This window comes from Heliangelus exortis, unplaced genomic scaffold, assembly GCF_036169615.1.
Source record: "Heliangelus exortis unplaced genomic scaffold, bHelExo1.hap1 Scaffold_68, whole genome shotgun sequence".
In the NCBI taxonomy this organism is placed as follows: domain Eukaryota; kingdom Metazoa; phylum Chordata; class Aves; order Apodiformes; family Trochilidae; genus Heliangelus; species Heliangelus exortis.
In genome coordinates this window covers 1-21,659 of record NW_027285984.1, presented here as the reverse complement: position 1 = coordinate 21,659, position 21,659 = coordinate 1, and the positions used below count along the sequence as shown (strand labels likewise).

The following is a 21,659-nucleotide window of genomic DNA, read 5'->3' as shown; positions in this document are numbered from 1 at the left end:
TGAAAAAAAAGTGAGGAGGGGGTGTTTAGAAACCCCCCCCCCGCTTTTAAAAATTTTTTGGGGGGGTCTGGAAGGGTTTGGGGGGGGGGGGGGAAGAGGGGGGACCTTGTTGAGCTCCTCGATGCGGCGGATGAGGTAGGGGTTGCTGGAGGAGTTCTCGAAGTAGACGTAATCTGGAGGGGGGGGCCCAAAAAAAAAAATTAATTAAAAGGGGGGGGGAACCCCAAAAATAAATTTAAGAGAGGGGGGAGGTGAGAGAAAACACCCCCCAACCCCCCCTTTTAAATCTAACCAGCTCTTTATACTGGGGTCCCAGCTCGGAACCTCTCACTGTCCCGTCCCCCCCCCTCAATTCCCCTCAGACCCCCCCCAAGGGACCCCCCCAAACCCCTCAGACCCCCCCAAACCCTCACAGACCCCCCAAACCCCTCACAGACCCCCCCAAACCCCTCAGACCCCCCCAAACCCCCACAGCCCCCCCAACCCCTTTCAGCCCCCCCCAGAGATTCCCCTGAACCCCTAAGAGACCCCAGGTCCCCTCACTGAGCCTCCCCCCCCCCCCAACCCCTTTTAAAACTCCCCCAAATCTCCTCACAACCCCCCCCTCAAACCCTTCACGGATCCCAAAGCCCCCAGAAACCCCCCCTAAGTCCCTCACAGACCCCCCCCTGAACCCCCAGGCACCCCAAATCTCCCCCAATCCCCTCAGAGACCCCAAATCCCCCCATGGCCCCCCCCAAATTCCCTCAGAGACCCCAAATACCCCCACAGACCCCCCCCAATCCTCTCACAGACGCCAAACACCCCCAAGGACCCCCCCCCAATCCCCTCAGAGACCCCAAAACCCCCACAGACCCCCCCCAATCCTCTTACAGACCCCAAATCCCCTCACAGACCTCCCCAATCCCCTCACAGACCCCAAACACCCCCAAGGACCCCCCCAATCCCCTCAGAGACCCCCCCCAATCCTCTCACAGACCCCAAATATCCCCACGGACCCCCCAAACCCCTCCGAGACCCCAAATACCCCCACAGACCCCCCCAAAACCCCTCCGAGACCCCGAGTACCCCCAGAGACCCCCCCAAATCCTCTCTCAGACCTCCCCAAACCCCTCCAAGACCCCAAATCCCCCCACGGACCCCCCCAACACCTCTCACAGACACCAAATACCCCCACGGACCCCCTGAAACCCCTCACAGCCACTCCCCAATCCCCTCCGAGACCCCAAATACCCCCCCTAAATCCCCTCACAGACCTCCCCAATCCCCTCAGAGACCCCAACACCCCCCTCAGACCTCCCCAATCCCCTCTGAGGCCCCAAATCCTCTCACAGACCCCCCAATCCCCTCAGAAACCCCGAATACCCCCACAGACCCCCCCAAATCCTCTCCCAAACCCCTCCAAGCCCCCCAAACACCCCCATGGACCCCCCCAAATCCCCTCAGAGACCTCAATCCCCTCACGAACCCCCCCCAGTCCTTTCAGAGACCCCAAATACCCCCCCGAGTCCCCCCAAATCCTCCCCACAATCCCCTCCTAAACCCCAACCCCCCCCACGGACCCCCCCCAGATCCCCTCCGAGACCACAAACACCCTACGGACCCCCCCAAAACCTCTCAGAAATCCAAACACCCCCACGGACCCCTCCCCAACCCCTCAGAGACCTCAATCCTCTCACAGACCCCCCCCAAATCCCCTCAGAGACCATAAATCCCCCCACGGACCCCCCCAAACCCCTTACGGACCCCCCCCAAATCCCCTCACAGACCTCCCCAAACCCCTCACAGACCCCAAATCCCCTCACAGACCCCCCCTAAATCCTCTCCCAGACCTCCCCAAACCCCTCCGAGACCCCAAATACCCCCACAGACCCCCCGAATCCCCTCAGAGACCTCAATCCCCTCACGCCCCCCCCCCCCCCCCCCCCAATCCTCTCCCAGACCCCCCCAATCCCCTCACAGACCCCGAACACCCCCACGGACTCCCCCAATCCCCTCACAACCGCTCCCCAACCCCCTCCGAGACCTCAATCCCTCACGAACCCCCCCAACCCCCCCTCCCAACCGCCCTCAATCCCCTCACGGGACCCCCCGACCCCATTCCCCTCACAGCCCCGTTCCCCGCCCCCCCAACCCCTTCCCTCCGCTCACCCCCCACTCGGTACATGTTGGCCGCCATGGCCGCTCCTTCCTCCTCCTCCTCCTCCTCCGTTCGGTCGCTTTAAGCCCGGGCCCGGGCCCGGCCGCGCTTCATTCCGCACCCCCCCCCCTCCTTCCTCCCCTTCTCCTCCCGCTCCCGCCGCCTCCGCAACCGGTACGACCCGTTCGGGAACCTCCGGAAAGGTTCGGCGGGGCTCGGAATGAACCTTCGGGCACTTCCGGAGAGACCTCGGAACCGCTCGGGAAGCTTCGGGACCTCTCGGAAAAGCTTCGGACTTTCCGGAAAAGCTTCGGGATTTTCCGGAAAAAGTTCGGGACCGTTCGGAAATGGGGTTCGGGACCGTTTTGAAATGGGGTTCGGGATTTTGCGGGAATTGGGTTCGGAACCGTTCGGAAGTTGGGTTCGGGACCCTTTGGATATTGGTTTCGGAACCACCTGAGAATTGGTTCGGAACGGTTCGGAAACCGGGTTCGGGACCGGATGGAAATTCGGTTGGGGACCCTTTGGAAACTGAGTTCGGAACCACCTGGAAGTTGGGTTCGAGACCCTTTGGAAGTTTGGGTCGGAACCACCTGGAATTGGGTTCGGAAGCGTTCGGCCCGGGGGGGGGTTGGGACCATTCGGGTCTCCTCGGCGCGGCCTCGGGTTCCTCCAGAGGGGATTCGGCAACTTCCGGCAGGGGAACCCGGAAGCGCAGGCAACCCGGAAGCGCGCTCATTTTAACGGGAAGGGAAGCGGAAACAACCTCGAGCACTTCCGGAAGTGGCAGGAAGGAAGCAAAAACCCTGCCCCGAGCTTTATTGGTGAAAAATTAAAGGCGGGAGAGGGGGGCACCCTTGCCCCCCATCTTTGGTCCTGAAGAGGAAGCGGAAGTGGGAAACGAGGCTGGGGGGGGGGGTTCAGCGGGGGTCGGGCGGGGGGGGCGGCCCCCCCAGTAACCCGCCACTGGAAGACACTGGTGTCCTTGCCCCCCAGGGAGATGAGGTGCCCGTCGTCGTGCGTGAAGCGGACGTTGGTGACGTGGCTCCCGTGGCCGCCGTAGACGTGGCTGGGGGCCTGGGGACCCCAAATCGCCCTCACTCGGGGGGCCCCGAGACCCCCCCCGCCCGACTCGAGGGCTCGGGCGCCATTTTCCGAGCTCCCGCCGTGGAATTCCGGGCTCCCCGGGCCTCCCCCAGCCCCCCCAAACCGCCCCGCGCCCACCCGCGGCCTCCCACCCGCCCGGCGCCGCCCGCTCGGGGGTCTCGGGACCCCTCCCCACCCACCTTGGGGCGGGCACAGGGGTACTGGAAGAGGTGAACCTTGCAGAAGTCGTCGGCCACGGCCACCACGCGCTCCTGGTGGGAGCGGCACAGGGAGTTGATGTCGGTGCCGTCGGAGCCGTCGGGCCAGACCCCTGCCAGGGGACACCCGAAGGGACCCTGAGGACACCTCTGGTGTCCCCAAGCCCCTGGAAAAGGTTTGGAAGGGTTTGGAGGATCACGGGAGGGGTTTGGGAGAGGTGGGAAAGGTCCTAGGAAGAGTTTTGAGGGATCTAGGGTGGGGTTTGAGGGATCCAGAGATGGTTTGAGGGTCTGAGAAGGTTTCTTGTGACCTAGGAAGACCCAAACCCCTTCCAGGTGACACCCAAAGGGACCCTGAGGACACCTCTGGTGTCCCCAAGCCCCTGGAAAAGGTTTGGAAGGGTTTGGAGGATCACGGGAGGGGTTTGGGAGAGGTGGGAAGGGTCCTAGGAAGAGCTTTGAGGACCTAGGAAGAGTTTTTAGGAATCCAGGAAGGGTTTTGAGGGATCCAGAGATGGTTTGAGGGTGCCAGGTGACACCCAACGGGACATGGAGGGACAGGGAGGGACCCTCTGGTGTCCCCAGACCCCCAAAGAAGGAGTTTTGAAAAATTAGGTTGGGTTTGGAGGATCTCAGGAGGGGTTTGGGAGATCTGGGAAGGGTCCTAGGAAGGGTTTTGAGGGATCTAGGGTGGGTTTTGAGGGTTTGAGAAGGGTTTTTTTGTGACCTAGGGAGACCCAAACCCTTCCAGGGGACACCCGAAGGGACCCTGAGGACACCTCTGGTGTCCCCAGCCCCCTGGAAAAAGTTTGGAAGGGTTTGGAGGATCACGGGAGGGGTTTGGGAGAGCTGGGAAGGGGCCAAGGAAGGGTTTTGAAGACCTAGGAAGGGTTTTTAGGAATCTAGGGTGGCTTTTGAGGGATCCAGTGATGGTTTGAGGGTCTGAGAAGGGTTTTTTTCCACCTAGGGAGACCCAAACCCTTCCAGGTGACACCCAAAGGGACCCTGAGGACACCTCTGGTGTCCCCAACCCCCTGGAAAAAGTTTGGAAGGGTTTGGAGGGTCTCAGGAGGGCTTTGGGAGACCTGGGAAAGGTTTCTGTGGTCCTAGGAAGAGTTTTGAGGAATCTAGGAAGGATTTTGAAGATCTAGAGTGGGTTTTGAGGGATCCAGAGATGGTTTGAGGGTCTGAGAAGGGTTTTTTGTGACCTAGGGAGACCCCAAGCCCCCCCAGAAGGAGTTTTGAAACCCTAGGTGGGGTTTGGAGGATCTTGGGGGGCTTTGGGAGAGCTGGGAAGGGGCCTTGGAAGAGTTTTGAGGGATCTAGGGTGGGTTTTGAGGGATCCAGTGATGGTTTGAGGGTCTGAGAAGGTTTTTTTACCACCTAGGGAGACCCAAACCCCTGCCAGGGGACACCCAAAGGGACCCTGAGGACACCTCTGGTGTCCCCAAGCCCCTGGAAAAGGTTTGGAAGGGTTTGGAGGATCACGGGAGGGGTTTGGGAGAGGTGGGAAAGGTCCCAGGAAGAGCTTTGAGGACCTAGGAAGAGTTTTTAGGAATCCAGGAAGGGTTTTGAGGGATCCAGAGATGGTTTGAGGGTGCCAGGTGACACCCAACGGGACATGGAGGGACAGGGAGGGACCCTCTGGTGTCCCCAGATCCCCAGAGAAGGAGTTTTGAAAAATTAGGTTGGGTTTGGAGGATCTCGGGAGGGGTTTGGGAGATCTGGGAAGGGTCCTTGGAAGGGTTTTGAGGGATCTAGGGTGGGGTTTGAGGGTCTGAGAAGGGTTTTTTACCACCTAGGGAGACCCAAACCCTTCCAGGGGACACCTGAAGGGACCCTGAGGACACCTCTGGTGTCCCCAACCCCCTGGAAAAAGTTTGGAAGGGTTTGGAGGATCTTGGGAGGCTTTGGGAGAGCTGGGAAGGGGCCAAGGAAGAGTTTTGAGGGATCTAGGGTGGGGTTTGAGGGTCTGAGAAGGTTTTTTTGCTACCTAGGGAGACCCAAACCCTTCCAGGGGACACCCAAAGGGACCCTGAGGACACCTCTGGTGTCCCCAACCCCCTGGAAAAGGTTTGGAAGGGTTTGGAGGATCTTGGGGGGCTTTGGGAGAGCTGGGAAGGGGCCAAGGAAGAGTTTTGAGGGATCTAGGGTGGGGTTTGAGGGATCCAGAGATGGTTTGAGGGTCTGAGAAGGGTTTTTTACCACCTAGGGAGACCCAAACCCTTCCAGGTGACACCCAAAGGGACCCTGAGGACACCTCTGGGGTCCCCCAGCCCCCCAAAACCCCAAATCCCCCCTCACCAAAGACGTGGAAGCCCAGAACACAGGTGTAGGAAGCCCATTCCCGATCCCGGCTCTCGAAGCGGTTCCGGAGGAGTTTGCAGCCCCCGGCCACGTCCCCTGGGGGGGGGGAAGGGGATAAAGGGGGGGTGAGACCCCCAGCCCACTCCCCAGAATTGGTCTGACCCCCCCAAAACACCCAACTCACAGTAGAGGATCTCATAATCCCCCGAGTTGGACATCACGAAGCGGCCGTCCTTGGACCAGTCCAGGTGGGTGATGAAACTGGAGTGGCCCTGGGAAGGGGAAAAAAGGGGAAAAAAAGGGGAAATATGGGATCCAGGGATCTAGGGAAGGGTTTGAGGGATCAGGGAAGGGTTTGAGGGATCTAGGGAAGGGTTTGAGGGATCAAGGAAGGGTTTGAGGGATCAAGGGAGGGTTTTGAGGGATCAAGGGAGGTTTTGAGGGATCTAGGGAGGGGTTTGTGGGATCTAGGGAAGGGTTTGAGGGATCAGGGGAGGTTTTGGGGGATCAAGGAAGGGTTTGAGGGATCTAGGAAAGGGTTTGAGGGATCTAGGGATGGGTTTGAGGGATCTAGGGAAGGGTTTGAGGGATCTAGGGAAGGGTTTGAGGGATCTAGGAAAGGGTTTGAGAGATCAAGGAAGGGTTTGAGGGATCAAGGAAGGGTTTGAGGGATCTAGGGAAGGGTTTGAGGGATCTAGGGAGGTTTTGAGGGATCTGTGGAGGGGTTTGTGGGATCTAGGAACAGGTTTTGAAGAACTAGGGAGGGTTTGAGGGGTATTAGGAAAGGTTTGGGGGATCTAGGAAAGGGTTTGAGGGATCTAGAGAGGGTTTTGAAGGATCTAGGGAGGGGTTTTGGGGGACCTACAAAGCATTTTGAGAGATCTAGGGAGGGTTTGAGGGATCAAGGAAGGGTTTGAGGGATCTAGGAAAGGGTTTGAGGGATCTAGAGAGGGTTTTGAAGGATCTAGGGAGGGTTTTTTGGACCCAGGTCTGGTTTTGGGGGGACCTACAAAGCATTTTGAGAGATCTAGGGAGGGGTTTGAGGGATCTAGGAGAGGTTTTGAGGGATCTAGGGAAGGGTTTGAGGGATCTGGGAAAGGTTTTGAGGGATCTGGGGAGGGTTTGAGGGATCTAGGAAGGGGTTTCAGGGATCTAGGAAAGGGTTTGAGGGATCTAGGGAGGGTTTTGAAGAACTAGGGAGGGTTTTGGGAGATCTGGGAAGGGTTTTGAGGGATCTACAAAAGGTTTCTGAGGACCTAGGGAGGGTTTTGAGGGATCTAGGGAGGGTTTGAGGGATCCAGGGAGGGGTTTGAGGGATCTAGGAAGGGTTTTGAGGACCCAGGTCTGGTTTTGGGGGACTACAAAGGGTTTTGGGGGATCTAGGAAGGGCTTTGAGGGATCTAGGAACAGATTTTGAAGAACCAGGGAGGGTTTGAGGGATCTTAGGGAGGGTTCGAGGGATCTTAGGAAGGGTTTGAGGGATGTAGGGAGGGGTTTGAGGGATGTAGGGAAGGTTTTGAGGGATCTAGGGAGGCTTTTGAGGACCCAGGTCTGGTTTTGGGGGACATAAAAAGGGTTTTGGGGGATTACAAAGGGTTTTGAGGGCTCTAGGAAGGGGTTTCAGGAATCTAGGAAAGGTTTTGAGGGATCTAGGAGAGGTTTTGAGACATCTAGGGAGGGTTTGGGGGATCTAGGGAGGGTTTTGGGGGATTTACAAAGGGTTTTGAGGGATCTAGGAAGGGTTTTGATGGATCTAGGGAGGGTTTGAAGGATCTAGGAAAGGTTTTGAGGACCGAGCTATGGTTTGGGGGGACCTAAAAAGGGTTTTGTGGGATCTAGGAAGGTTTTGATGGCTCTAGGGAGGGTTTTGAGGGCTCCAGGGATCTGGAGGGACCCCAGGCAGGTGTCCAGGAGGAAAAGCAGGAGGTTGGGGCTGACCACGCAGCGGCCGAAGCGGCTGTACTTGTGTCCCCCCTCGGTGACACTGTAGATGTAGATGAAGTTGTCGTGGGAGCCGATGGCCAGGAAGGAGCCATCTGAGGGGACAAGGTTGGGGACAAGGTTGGGGACTCCCGAGAAGCTGGAAGGGGTGGGGGGGGGGGGTGGGTTTTGGGTTTTTTTTTGTTTTTTTTTACCCGGGAGAAGCGGACGACCGAGAGCTGCTCGTTGCCATCTGAGCCCCCCCCCAGCAGCTGCTGGGTCACCGTGTCCAGCACCAGCCACCTGAGGATGGGGACATTGGGGACATTGGGGACAGGGAGGCACAGGGGACATTGGGGGAGATGGGGACACTGGGGATATGGAGGGAACAGAGGGGGATGGGGAGGTGGGGACATTGGGGACAGGGGGTGACATGGAGGGACAAGGGGGACATTGGGGAGATGGGGACATTGGGGACATGGAGGGACAAAGGGGACATGGAGGGGACAGAGGGGATGGGGGAGGTGGGGACACTGGGGACAGGGGGTGACATGGAGGGACAAGGGGGACATTGGGGACATGGAGAGGACAGAGGGGATGGGGGAGAGGGGGACATGGGGGACATTGGGGACATGGAGAGGACAGAGGGGATGGGGGAGAGGGGGACATGGGGGACATTGGGGACATGGAGGGGACAGAGGGGATTGGGGACATTGGGGACATGGAGGACATGGAGACACAAGGGACATTGGGGAGATGGGGACATTGGGGACATGGAGGGACAAAGGGGACATGGAGGGGACAGAGGGGATTGGGGAGATGGGGACATTGGAGATGGGGTGACATGGAGGGACAAGGGGGACATTGGGGGACATTGGGGACATGGAGGGACAAGGGGGACATGGAGGGGACAGAGGGGATTGGGGACATTGGGGACATGGGGGACATGGAGACACAAGGGACATCGGGGGAGATGGGGACATGGGGGTGACATGGAGGGGACAGAGGGGATTGGGGACATTGGGGACATTGGGGACATGGGGATGGGGGCACACTGTGGGAGATGGGGCCATGGGGACACTGTGGGAGATGGGGCCATGGGGGACACTGTGGGAGTTGGGGACACGGGGGACACTGTGGGAGATGGGGACACGGGGGACACTGTGGGAGTTGGGGACACGGGGACAGAGGGACACATCAGGGTCCCCACGTCCCTTGTCACTCACCGCCCCGTCAGCAGCCCCACGGCCACCACTTGTCCCCCCGGGTGGAAATCAGCACAGAGCCCCGTGTCCTGTGGGGGGGTCACACCATGGGACCCCCAGGAACACCCCAAGAACCCCCCCTTCCTCCAAACCTTCCCTTGGGCCCCCCAAATCCCCCCCAAAACCCCCTCGTAGCCCCCCAAATCCCTCCCTACACCCCCCCTAAATCCCCCCCAACCACTCTCTGGACCCTTCCAACCCCCCCGAGATCCCTCAACCCCCTCTCTACACCCCTCAAACCCCTCAAACCCATTTCTAGACCCCTCCAACCCTTTCCTAGACCCCCAAATCCCTCCTCAGCCCCCTCAACCCCCTCCCCAGCCCCCCCAAATCCCTCCCTAGACCCCTCAGGCCCCTCCAGCCCCCTCTGGACTCCTCCAACCCTTCCCCTGAGCCCCCAAATCCCTCCCTAGACCCCTCCAACCCCTCTCTGGACCCCCCAAACCCCTCCAACCCCTCTCTAGACCCCTCAAACTCCTCTTTAGGCCCCTCCAACCCTTCCCTAGACCCCCCCCCAAATCCTTCCCTAGACCCCTCAAGCCCCTCCAACCCCTCCCTACACCCCCCAAATCCCTCCCCACACCCCTCCAACCCCTCTCTGGACCCCCCAAATCCCCCCAAACCCCTCTCTAGACCCCTCAACCCCCTCCCTAGACCCCTCCAATCTCTCCTAGACCCTCGAACCCCTCTTTAGACCCCCCCAGACCCCTCCCTACACCCCTCCGACCCCTCTCTGGACCCCTCAAACTCCTCTTTAGGCCCCTCCAACCCCTCCCTACACCCCCCAAATCCCTCCCTAGACCCCTCAAACCCCTCCCTACACCCTTCAAACCCCTCCAACCCCCTCCCCAGACCCCCCAAAGCCCTCCCTACACCCCTCCAACCCTTCCCTAGCTCCCCCAAATCCCTCCTCAGCCCCCTCAACCCCCTCCCCAGCCCCCCCAAATCCCTCCCTAGACCCCTCAACCTCCTCCCTCCACCCCTCAAACCCCACTCTAGACCCCCCAAACCCCTCCCCAGACCCCTCAACCTCCTCCCTAGACCCCCCAAATCCCTTCCTATACCCTTCAAACCCCTCTCTAGACCTGCCAATTACCTCCCTAGACACCTCAACCCCCTCCCTATATCCCTCAAACCCCACCCCAGACCCCCCAACCCCCCCCCCCTAGACCCCTCAAACCCCTCTCTGGACCCCTCAAACCCCTCCAACCCCTCCATAGACCCCCTCATATCTCTCCCTAGATCCCCCAAATCCCTCCCTATACCCCTCAACCTCTTCCCTCCACCCCTCAAAGCCCTCTCTAGACCCCCCAAACCCCTTCAACCCCTCCCTAAACCCCTCAACCACCTCCCTAGACCCTTCAAACCCCTCTCTAGACCCCCCAAAACCCTCCCTAGACCTCTCAACCCCCTCTCTGGCCCCCTCCAACCCCTCCCCAGGCCCCTCAAACCCCTCCCCAGACCCCTTCAACCCCCCTCTAGACCCCTCAACCTCCTCCCTAGACCCCCCAAATCCCTCCCCAGATCCCTCCAACCCCTCCCTAGACCTCTCAAACCCCTCCCTAGACCCCCCAGATCCCTCTCTGGATCCCTCAAACCCCTCCTTAGACACCTCAAACCCCTCCAACCTATCCCAAGACCCCCCAGATACCTCCCTAGACCCCTCAAGCCCCTCCAACCCCTCCCCAGACCCCTCCAACCCCTCCTTAGACCCCCCAAATCCCTCCCTACATCCCCCAAATCCCTTCCTATACCCCTCAACCCCTTCCCTAGACCCTTCAAACCCCTCTCTAGACCCCCCAAAACCCTCCCTCGACCTCTCAAACCCCTCCCCAGACCCCTCCAACCCCTCTCTAGACCCCTCAAACCTCTTCCTAGACCCCTCAACCTCCTCCCTAGATCCCCCAAATCCCTCCCCAGACCCCTCCAACCCCTCCCCAGACCCCCCAAATCCCTCCCTACTCCCCCCAAATCCCTCCCTATACCCCTCCAACCCCTCCCTAGACCCCTCAAGCCCCTCCAACCCCTCTCCAAACCCCTCTAACCCCTCCCCAGACCCCCCAAACCCCCTCCCTACACTCCCCAAACCCCTCCCCAGACCCCTCCAACCCCTTCCCAGACCCCCCAAATCCCTCCCTACACCCCCCAAATCCCTCCCTACACCCCCCAAATCCCTTCCTATACCCCTCAAACCCCTCCCTACACCCCTTCAAACCCCTCCAACCCCTCCCCAGCCCCCCCAAACCCCCTCCCCACCTCCAAGCCCAGACTCCAGGCCATGCTGTGGCCCTGCCCATCCCAGAGGCAGAGCTGCCGATCGTGCCCGCAGGTGACAAAAAAAGAGGAGGTGGGGTGGGTGGCCAAGCCCCAGACCTCGTCCGTATGGCCCTGGGGGGGGGGTCAAAAAAAAAAAAAAAAAAGGAAGTGACCACCTCCATTTTCATCCTGGGCTTCCCTTCCTTTGGAATTCTGGGGGGGGTCTGACCTGGACGATGGGGGTGAAGCCGGTGGCCAAGGTGCCCCTGAGCAGCGCGTTGCGTGTGGTCCCCACCAGCAGCTCCTCCCCGGGACCCTCAGCGATCGTCCTGACCGCCCCAAAACGCTCGGGGAGCTGGGGGGGGACACCCCAAAATCAGAGACATCCCCCCTGGGGCTGAGGGAGAGGTTGGAGGGGGCTAGAGAGGGGTTTGGGGGTCTAGGGAGGGGTTGGAGGGATCTAGGGAAGGATTTGGGGGGTCTAGGGAGGGGTTTGGGGGATCAAGAGAGAGATCTGAGGGGTCTAGAGAGGGGTTGGAGGGGTCTAGGGAAGGATTTGGGGGGTCTAGGAAGGGGTTTGGGGGGTCTGGGGAGGGGTTTGGGGGTCTAGGGAGAGATTTGGGGGACCTAGGGAGGGGTTTTAGGGGTCTAGGGAGGGATTTGGGGGGTCTAGGAAGGGGTTTGGGGGGTCTGGGGAGGGGTTTGGGGGATTTAGGGAGGGTTTTGGGGGATCAGCAGCTCCTCCCCGGGACCCTCAGCGATCGTCCTGACCGCCCCAAAACGCTCAGGGAGCTGGGGGGGGACACCCCAAAATCAGAGACATCCCCCCTGGGGCTGAGGGAGAGGTTGGAGGGGGGTAGAGAGGGGTTTGGGGGTCTAGGGAGGGGTTGGAGGGATCTAGGGAAGGATTTGGGGGGTCTAGGAAGGGGTTTGGGGGGTCTGGGGAGGGGTTGGTGGATCTAGGGGGGGATTTGGGGGACCTAGGGAGGGGTTTTAGGGGTCTAGGGAGGGGTTTGGGGGGTGTAGGGAGGGGTTTTGGGGGATCTAGGGGGGGATTTGAGAGGTCTAGGGAGGGGGTTGAGGGGTTCGAGGGATCTGGGGGGTCTGCAAAGGGGTTTGAGGGGTGTGAGGAGGGGGTTTTGAGGGGTCTAGGGAAGGATTGGAGGGGTCTAGGGAGGGATTTGAGGGGTCTAGAGAGGGGTTTGGGGGGTCTAGGAAGGGGTTTGGGGGGTCTGGGGAGGGGTTGGTGGATCTAGGGAGAGATTTGGGGGACTTAGGGAGGGGTTTTAAGGGGTCTAGGGAGGGGTTTGGGGGGGGCTAGGGGAGGGTTGGTGGGGTCTAGGGAGGGGGTTGAGGGGCTTGAGGGGTCTAGGGAGGGATCTGGGGGGTCTGCAAAGGGGTTTGAGGGGGTGTGAGGAGGGGGTTTGGGGGTCTAGGGAAGGATTGGAGGGGTCTAGGGAGGGATTTGAGGGGTCTAGGGAGGGGTTTGGGGGGTCTAGAGAAGGGTTGGAGGGGTCTGGGGAGGGTTTTGGGGAATTTAGGGAGGGATTTGAGTGATCTGGGAAGGTTTTGTGGGATCAAGAGAGGGTTTTGAGGGACCTAGGGAGGGTTTTGGGGAATCTTGAGGGATCTAGGGGGGGTTTTGGGGTATCTAGGGAGGGTTTTGAGGAGTCCAGAGAGGGTTTTGGGGTATCTAGGGAGGGTTTGAGGGATCTGGGGAGGGTTTTGAGTGCTCTAGAGAAGGTTTTGGGGGTCTCGGAAGGGTTTTGAGGAAGCTAGGGAGGGGTTTGAGGGATCCAGGGAGGGTTTTGGGTGATCTAGGGAGGGTTTTGATGGTTCTAGGGAGTAGTTTGGGGGATTTAGGGTGAGATTTGAGGGGTCCAGAGAGGGGTTTGGGGGATCTAGGGAGAGATTTGGGGGGTCTAGGGAGGGTTTGAGGGGTCCAGAGAGGGTTTTTGAGGGACCTAGGGAGGTTTTGGGGGATCTAGGGAGGGGTTTGAGGGATTTTGGGAGAGATTTGAGGGGTCCAGAGAGGGGATTGGGGGATCTAGGGTGGGTTTTGATGGTTCTAAGGAGGTTTTTGGGGGATCTAAGGAGGGTTTTGCGGGCTCTAGAGAGGGTTTTGAAGGATCTGGGGAGGGTTTTTGAGGGGTCTAGAGCAGGTTTTGGGGGCCTGGGAAGGGTTTTGAGGAATCTAGGAAGGGTTTTGATGGTTCTAGGGAGGTTTTGGGGGATCTGGGAAGGGTCTTGAGGGCTCTAAAGAGGGTTTTGAAGAATCTGGGGAGGGTTTTGGGGGATCTAGGGAGGTTTTGGAGGATCTGGGGAGGGTTTGAGGGGTCCAGAGAGGGTTTTGAGGGACCTAGGGAGGGTTTTGGGGAGTCTTGAGGGAGCTAGGGAGGGTTTTGGGGGTCTGGGAAGGGTTTTGATGGCTCTAGGGAGGTTTTGGGTGATCTGGGGAGGGTTTTGGTGGCTCTAGGGAGGGTTTTGATGGTTCTAGGGAGGAGTTTGGGGGATTTAGGGAGAGATTTGAGGGGTCTAGGGAGGGGTTGGAGGGATTTTGGGGATCTAGGAGGGTTTGAGGGACCTAGGGAGGATTTGGGGGGATCTGGGGAGGTTTTGATGGCTCTAGGGAAGGTTTTGAGGGATCTGGGGAGGGTTTTGGTGGCTCTAGGGAGGTTTTGATGGTTCTAAGGAAGGTTTTGAGGGATTTGGGGAGGATTTTGAGGGGTCTAGAGAAGGTTTTGGGGGTCTGGGGAGGGTTTTGAGGAATCTAGGGAGGGTTTTGATGGTTTTAAGGAGGTTTTGGGTGATCTGGGGAGGGTTTTGGTGACTCTAGGGAGGGTTTTGATGGCTCTAGGGAGGTTTTGGTGGCTCTAGGGAAGGTTTTGAGGGATCTGGGGAGGGTTTTGGTGGCCCTAGGAAGGTTTTGGTGGCTCTAGGGAGGCTTTGGGGGTCTGGGAAGGGTTTTGGTGGCTCTAGGGAGGGTTTTGATGGCTCTAGGGAAGGTTTTGAGGGATCTGGGGAGGGTTTTGAGGGATCTGGGGAGGGTTTTGGTGGCTCTAGGGAGGTTTCGGATGGCCCTAGGAAGGTTTTGGTGGCTCTAGGGAGGTTTTGGTGGCTCTAGGGAGGGTTTTAATGGTTCTAGGAGGAGTTTGGGGGATTTAGGGTGAGATTTGGGGGGTCCAGAGAGGGGTTGGAGGGGTCTAGGGAGGGGTTGGAGGGATTTTGGGGATCTAGGGAGGGTTTGAGGGACCTAGGGAGGATTTTGGGGGATCTGGGGAGGTTTTGATGGTTCTAAGGAAGGTTTTGAGGGATTTGGGGAGGATTTTGAGGGGTCTAGAGCAGGTTTTGGGGGTCTGGGGAGGGTTTTGAGGAATCTAGGGAGGGTTTTGATGGTTCTAAGGAGGTTTTGGGTGATCTGGGGAGGGTTTTGATGGCCCTAGGGAGGTTTTTGATGGCTCTAGGGAAGGTTTTGAGGGATCTGGGGAGGGTTTTGAGGGGTCTAGAGAAGGTTTTGGGGGTCTGGGAAGGATTTTGAGGAATCTAGGGAGGGTTTTGTTGGCTCTAGGGAGGGTTTTGATGGCTCTAGGGAAGGTTTTGAGGGATCTGGGGAGGGTTTTGGTGGCTCTAGGGAGGTTTTTGATGGCCCTAGGGAGGTTTTGGTGACCCTAGGAAGGTTTTGGTGGCCCTAGGAAGGTTTTGGTGGCTCTAGGGAGGTTTTTGCTGGTTCTAGGGTGGATTTTGTGGTCTGTGGGGTGTTGCTGGCCTCTCACCTCCAGCTCCTGCAGCAGCCCCAGCTGGGGGCTCCAGCTCAGGACCCTCCTGTCCTTGCCCCCCCCGCTCAGCACCCGCCCGTCCCGGCGCCGGCAAAGGGCGAAGACGCCTGCCCTCGTGTGCCCGGGTCTGCAGCCCCAGCTGGTAGGAGTCTGGGGGGGAAAAAATTGGGGTCCCAGCCCTCACCCCCCCTGACACCCCCTTTCCCTCCCTTTGAAAAATCCGCCTCCTTTTCGCCCCCTTTTTCCTCCCTTTTTTGGCTTTTTTTTGCTCCGTTCCTTCTCGCCGCTTTTTTCCCCCCTTTTTTTTGGGCCTTTCCTCCCCCCCCCCTTTTTTCCCTTTGTTTTCCCTTTTATGTCATTTGCTTCGAACTTTGCTTTCCCTTTTTTGTCTTTTTTTTTTCTCCCTTTTTTGTCTTTTTTGTCTTTTTTTTCTTGCCCCTTTTTTTCATCCCTATTTTGTCCTTCCCCCCTTTTCTTCCCCCTTTGCTTTCCCTTTTTTTTTCCCTTCCTTTCCCTCCTTTTTTTCTCCCTTCATCCCCCTTTTTTCCCCCTTTTTTTTGGGCCTTTCCTCCCTCCCCCTTTGTTTTCCCTTTTATGTAATTTTTTTCTAACTTTGTTTTCCCTTTTTTGTCTTTTTTTTCCTCTCTTGTCTTTTTTTTTCTTGCCCCTTTTTTTCATCCCTTTTTTGTCCTTCCCCCTTTGCTTTCCCTTTTTTTCTCCGTTCCTTTTCCTCCTTTTTTCTCCCTTCCTCCCCCTTTTTTCCCCTTTTGTTTTCCCTTTTTCACCCCCTTTTTTCCCCCCTTTTTTTTCCCTTTTTGTCCTTTCCCCCCTTTTCTTCCCCCTTTGTTTCCCTTTTTTCTCCCTTCCTTTTCCTCCTTTTTTCCCTTCCTCCCCCTTTTTTCACTTTTCCCCCCTTTTTCATCCCTTTTTTGTCCATCCCCCTCTTCTTCCCCCTTTGTTTTCCCTATTTTCTTCCCTTTTTTCCTCTCTTTCTTATCCTTTTTTTTTCTTCTTCCCCCCTCTTTCCCCTCCCTTCTTCTCCCTTTTGTCCCTTTTCTTCTCCCTTTCCTTCTCCCTTTTTCCTCCCTTTTCTTCTCCCTTTTCTCCATCCCCTTTTTATCCTTTTTTTTCCTCTCTTTTTTATCCCTTTTTTCCTTCTCCCCCCCACCTCCCCCCCTTCCTTTTTTCTCCTTTTTTTCTCCCTTCTCTTCTCCCTTTTTTCCTCTCTTTTTTTATCCCTTTTTTTCCTTCTCCCCCCCTTCCCCCTCCCTTCTTCTCCCTTTTTTTCTCCCTTTTCTTCTCCCTTTTCTCCATCCCCTTTTTATCCTTTTTTCCCTCTATTTTTTATCCCTTTTTTTCCTTCTTTCCCCCCCCTCCTTCTCCCTTTTTTCCTCCCTTTTTTCCTCCCTTTTTTCCTCCATTTTTTCTCCCTTTTTTTCCTCCCTTTTTTCCTCCCTTCTTTCCTCCCTTTTTTCTCCCTTTTTTCCTCACTTTTTTCCTCCCTTTTACTTTTCCCTCCCTTTTTTCTCCCTTTTTCCCTCCCTTTTTTCCTCCCTTTTTTCCTCACTTTTTTTTCCTCCATTTTTTCTCCCTTTTTTCCTCACATTTTTCCTCCCTTTTTCCTCCCATTTTCCCTCCCTTTTTCTCCCTTTTTCCTCACTTTTTTCCTCCCTTTTTTCCTCCCTTTTTTCTCCATTATTTCTCCCTTTTTTCTCCCTTTTTTCCTCCCTTATTTCCTCCATTTTTCCTCCATTTTTTCTCCCTTTTTTCTCCCTTTTTTCTCCCTTTTTTTCTCCTTAATTTTCTCCCTTTTTTCCTCCCTTTTTTCTCCCTTTTTTCTCCCATTTTTCCTCCATTTTTTCTCCCTTTTTTCCTCCCTTCTTTCCTCCCTTTTTTCTCCCTTTTTTCCTCACTTTTTTCCTCCCTTTTTTCCTCCCTTTTTCCCTCCCTTTTTTCTCCCTTTTTTCCTCACTTTTTTCCTCCCTTTTTTCCTCACTTTTTTTCCTCCCTTTTTTCTCCCTTATTTTCCTCACTTTTTTCCTCCCTTTTTTCCTCCCTTATTTCCCTCCCTTTTTTCTCCCTTTTTTTCCTCACATTTTTCCTCCCTTTTTTCCTCCCTTTTTTTCCTCCATTTTTTCCTCCCTTTTTTCCTCCCTTTTTCCTCCCTTTTTACCTCCCTTTTTTCCTCCCTTTTTTCTCCCTTTATTTCCTCCCTTAATTCCTCCATTTTTTCTCCCTTTTTTCTCCCTTTTTTCCTCCATTTTTCTCCCTTTTTTCCTCCCTTTTTTCTCCCCTTTTTTTCTCCCTTTTTTTCTCCCTTTTTTCCTCCCTTTTTTCTCCCTTTTTTCCTCCCTTTTTTCTCCCTTTTTTTCTCCCCCTTTTTTTCTCCCTTTTTTCCTCCCTTTTTTTCCTCCCTTTTTTCCTCCCTTTTTCTCCTTTTTTTCCTCCCTTTTTTCCTCCATTGTTTTCCTCCATTTTTCCTCCCTTTTTTCCTCCATTTTTTCCTCCATTTTTTCTCCCTTTTTTCCTCCCTTTTTTCTCCCTTTTTTTCTCCCTTTTTTCCTCCCTTTTTTCTCCTTTTTTTCCTCCATTTTTTCCTCCATTTTTCCTCCCTTTTTTCCTCCCTTTTTCCCTCCCTTTTTTCTCCCTTTTTTTCTCCCTTTTTTCCTCCCTTTTTTTTCCCTTTTTTTCTCCCTTTTTTCCTCCATTTTTTCTCCCTTTTTTCCTCCCTTCTTTCCTCCCTTTTTTCTCCCTTTCTCCTTTTCCTCACTTTTTTTCCTCCCTTTTTTCCTCCCTTTTTCCCTCCCTTTTTTCTCCCTTTTTTCCTCACTTTTTTCCTCCCTTTTTTCCTCCTTTTTTTCCTCCATTTTTTCTCCTTTTTTCCTCACTTTTTTCCTCCCTTTTTCCTCCCTTTTTCCCTCCCTTTTTTCTCCCTTTTTTCCTCACTTTTTTCCTCACTTTTTTCCTCCCTTTTTTTCCTCCCTTTTTTCTCCTTTTTTCCTCACTTTTTTCCTCCCTTTTTTCCTCCCTTTTTTCCTCCCTTTTTTCTCACTTTTTTCCTCACTTTTTTCCTCCCTTTTTTCCTCCCTTTTTCCCTCCCTTTTTTCTCCCTTTTTTCCTCACTTTTTTCCTCCCTTTTTATTCCTCCCTTTTTTCCTCCATTTTTTCTCCCTTTTTTCCTCACTTTTTTCCTCCCTTTTTTTCTCCCTTTTTCCCTCCCTTTTTTCTCCTTTTTTTCTCCCTTTTTTCCTCCCTTTTTTCTCCCTTTTTTTCTCCCTTTTTTCCTCCATTTTTTCTCCCTTTTTTCCTCCCTTCTTTCCTCCCTTTTTTCTCCCTTTTTCCTCACTTTTTTTCCTCCCTTTTTTCCTCCCTTTTTCCCTCCCTTTTTTCTCCCTTTTTTCCTCACTTTTTTCCTCCCTTTTTTCTCCCTTTTTTCCTCCCTTTTTTCTCCCTTTTTTTCTCCCTTTTTTTCCTCCATTTTTTCTCCCTTTTTTCCTCCCTTCTTTCTCCCTTTTTTCTCCCTTTTTTCTCACTTTTTTTCCTCCCTTTTTTCCTCCCTTTTTTCCTCCCTTTTTCCCTCCCTTTTTTCTCCCTTTTTTCCTCACTTTTTTCCTCCCTTTTTTCCTCCCTTTTTTTCCTCCCTTTTTTCTCCCTTTTTTCTCCCTTTTTCCCCCCCTTTTTTTTTTCCCCTTTCCCCCCACTTTTCTCCCTCTTTCCTCACCTTTCCCCCCTTTCCCTGGGATCCTATTCCAGGTCAGGATATTCCCTTCGAATCCCCGGTCAAGACATCTCCAGCAGCATCAAAGATGAAGCATTGGATGAATTTGGGCTTTTTGTATTTCTAGGGCACAAACACAACCTCAGAACCCACAGAAAACATCCCCCCCCCCAAAAAAAAAAACCCCCAAATCCTCTCAACTCACCCCAAAAATTCCCTGTTTTTTGGTCAAGGTGCTCCCACTCCAGGTCCAGAAGTAGACGTGGGATTTCCCACTGGTGATGATGCTGCTGCTGTCCTGGGGGTTGAATTCCACGGACAACACGGACTCGTTGGTGCTCTGGAAAAGAAGGGGGGGGGTCAAGTGACACCGGGGACCTCTGGACCCCAAAAAATTCGGGATGAGGTCGGGATAAAGGTGGGGAATATCCCGACCTTGACCTCGGCCTGCTTGGTGCCGCGGGCGCAGTCCCAGACGGAGACCATGTGCTCGTTGGACTCGTCCACCACGCAGAGAAAAGCCCCCCGGTCCTGGGGACGTTTGGGGACATTTGGGGACACTGAAGGGACACGGGGGGGATCGGGGGGGGGGTTCGGGGACACGGGGGGGGGGTCTCACGGCGCAGGAGAAGGCGAGGGAACCGACGCCGCGCTCGAAGGTGCCGAGGCCGATCTGCTGCAAAGTCACCAAGGTCCCCGAGTCCCAGATGTGAACCACGGGGGGAAGGGCCTGGGGACAGGGACAGGGACAGGGGGACAGGGACAGGGACAGGGAGAGGGGGACAGGGGGACAGGGACAGGGGGACAGGGAGAGGGACAGGGGGACAGGGAGAGGGAGAGGGGGACAGGGACAGGGGGGACAGGGACAGGGGGACAGGGACAGGGACAGGGGGGACAGGGAGAGGGGGGACAGGGACAGGGGGACAGGGACAGGGGGACAGGGACAGGGACAGGGGGACAGGGACAGGGGGACAGGGACAGGGGGACAGGGGGACAGGGACAGGGAGAGGGGGACAGGGACAGGGAGAGGGGGACAGGGACAGGGGGACAGGGAGAGGGGGACAGGGACAGGGACAGGGACAGGGACAGGGGGACAGGGGGACAGGGACAGGGGGACAGGGACAGGGGGGACAGGGGGACAGGGACAGGGATAGGGACAGGGGGACAGGGGGACAGGGACAGGGGGACAGGGACAGGGGGACAGGGGGGACAGGGACAGGGACAGGGGGGACAGGGGGACAGGGACAGGGGGACAGGGAGAGGGGGACAGGGACACAGGGGGACAGGGACAGGGATAGGGACAGGGGGACAGGGACAGGGACAGGGGGACAGGGACAGGGAGAGGGACAGGGGGACACGGACAGGGGGGACAGGGATAAGGACAGGGACACCACTGGCACCTGCCCCAAATCCCACCCCAACCCCGCTTGAATCCCAGAGTCCCCCAATCCCACCCCAACCCTGTCCCAATCCCAATCCCAATCCCACTTCACTCCCAGTCCAATCCCATCCCATTTAAATCCCAGTTCACTCCCAATCCCATCCCAATCCAATCCCAACCCCATCCCAACCCCACCCTAACCCCCATCCCAACCCCAATCCCAATCCCAACCCCACCCTAACCCCATCCCAATCGCAATCCCATCCCAATCCCAACCCCATCCCAACCCCACCCTAACCCCATCCCAATCCCATCCCAATCCCAATCCCAACCCCACCCTAACCCCATCCCAATCCCAATCCCAATCCCACCCTAACCCCATCCCAACCCCAATCCCAACCCCACCCTAACCCCATCCCAATCCCAATCCCAGTCCAATCTTATCCCAATCCAATCCCACTTCACTCCCAATCCCAACCCCCATCCCAGTAATCCCAGTAATCCCAGTAATCCCACTCCCACCTTCCCATCCTTATCCACGCCGGCCGCTTGCCCGCTGGCCACGCGCAGCCGGTCGGGATGGACGGCCAGGCTGGGGACAAGGGGACAACGTGGGGACAGGGGGACAGGGGCCATGGGGACAGGGGGACAGGGGACTTGGGGACAGGGGGACTTGGGGACAGGGGACATGGGGACAGGGGGACAGGGGACGTGGGGACAGGGGGACAGGGGGACAGGGGACATGGGGACAGGGGACATGGGGACAGGGGGACAGGGGACGTGGGGACAGGGGGACAGGGGACATGGGGACAGGGGACTTGGGGACAGGGGACGTGGGGACATGGGGACAGGGGCCGTGGGGACAGGGGCCGTGGGGACATGGGGACAGGGAAGGACAGGGGGACAGGGGCCGTGGGGACATGGGGACAGGGGACGTGGGGACAGGGGACGTGAGGACAGGGGGACAGGCAGGAGGCCTTGGGGACAGGGGACGTGGGGACAAGGGACAAGGGAGAGTAGGACAAGGGGACATGAGGCCATGGGGACAACGGGACAAGGGGGACACGGGGACAGGGGGACAGGGGACAGGCAGCAGGACTTGGGGACAGGGGGATATGGGGAGAAGGGACAAGGGACCATGGGGACAAGGGGACAAGGGGACAAGAGGACAAGGGGACAAGGGGACATGGGGACAAGGAACAAAGGGACAAAGGGGATAAGGGGCCAAGGGCCAGGTGTCCCCAGATGTCCCAGGTGTCCCCAGGTATCCCAGATGTCCCCAGATGTCCCAGGTGTCCCCAGATGTCCCAGGCGTCCCCCAGGTGTCCCCAGGTGTCCCCAGATGTCCCAGGTGTCCCCAGATGTCCCTAGATGTCCCCAGTGTCCCAGATGTCCCCAGGTGTCCCCAGGTTTCCCCAGGTGTCCCCAGGTGTCCCAGGTGTCCCCAGATGTCCCCAGGTGTCCCAGGTGCCCCCAGATGTCCCCAGGTGTCCCCAGGTGTCCCAGGTGCCCCCAGGTGTCCCAGATGTCCCCATATGTCCCAGATGTCCCCAGCTATTCCAGATGGCCCCAGATGTCCCCAGTGTTCCAGA

General features: G+C 56.7%; 2 protein-coding genes across 2 annotated transcripts; one reads left to right on the top strand and one right to left on the bottom strand.

The window, feature by feature from the left end:
* Nucleotides 1-2,875: 2,875 nt before the first annotated feature.
* On the bottom strand, nt 2,876-20,703 carry LOC139790942 (echinoderm microtubule-associated protein-like 3). The gene is given in 17 exon segments (XM_071732714.1): nt 2,876-3,217; nt 3,427-3,557; nt 5,749-5,847; nt 5,936-6,023; nt 7,690-7,790; nt 7,889-7,974; nt 8,898-8,965; nt 11,193-11,324; nt 11,422-11,547; nt 14,966-15,076; nt 15,078-15,118; nt 18,690-18,740; nt 18,743-18,809; nt 18,892-19,026; nt 19,122-19,217; nt 19,306-19,416; nt 20,590-20,703. Coding segments are annotated over 17 exon segments (1,899 nt in total).
* On the top strand, nt 8,984-10,980 carry LOC139790946 (uncharacterized). Its single transcript, XM_071732721.1, has 3 exons — nt 8,984-9,038; nt 9,631-9,672; nt 10,361-10,980. The coding sequence occupies exons 1-3, from the start codon at nt 8,984-8,986 to the stop codon at nt 10,978-10,980; spliced, it is 717 nt and encodes a 238-aa protein (XP_071588822.1).
* Nucleotides 20,704-21,659: the final 956 nt, after the last annotated feature.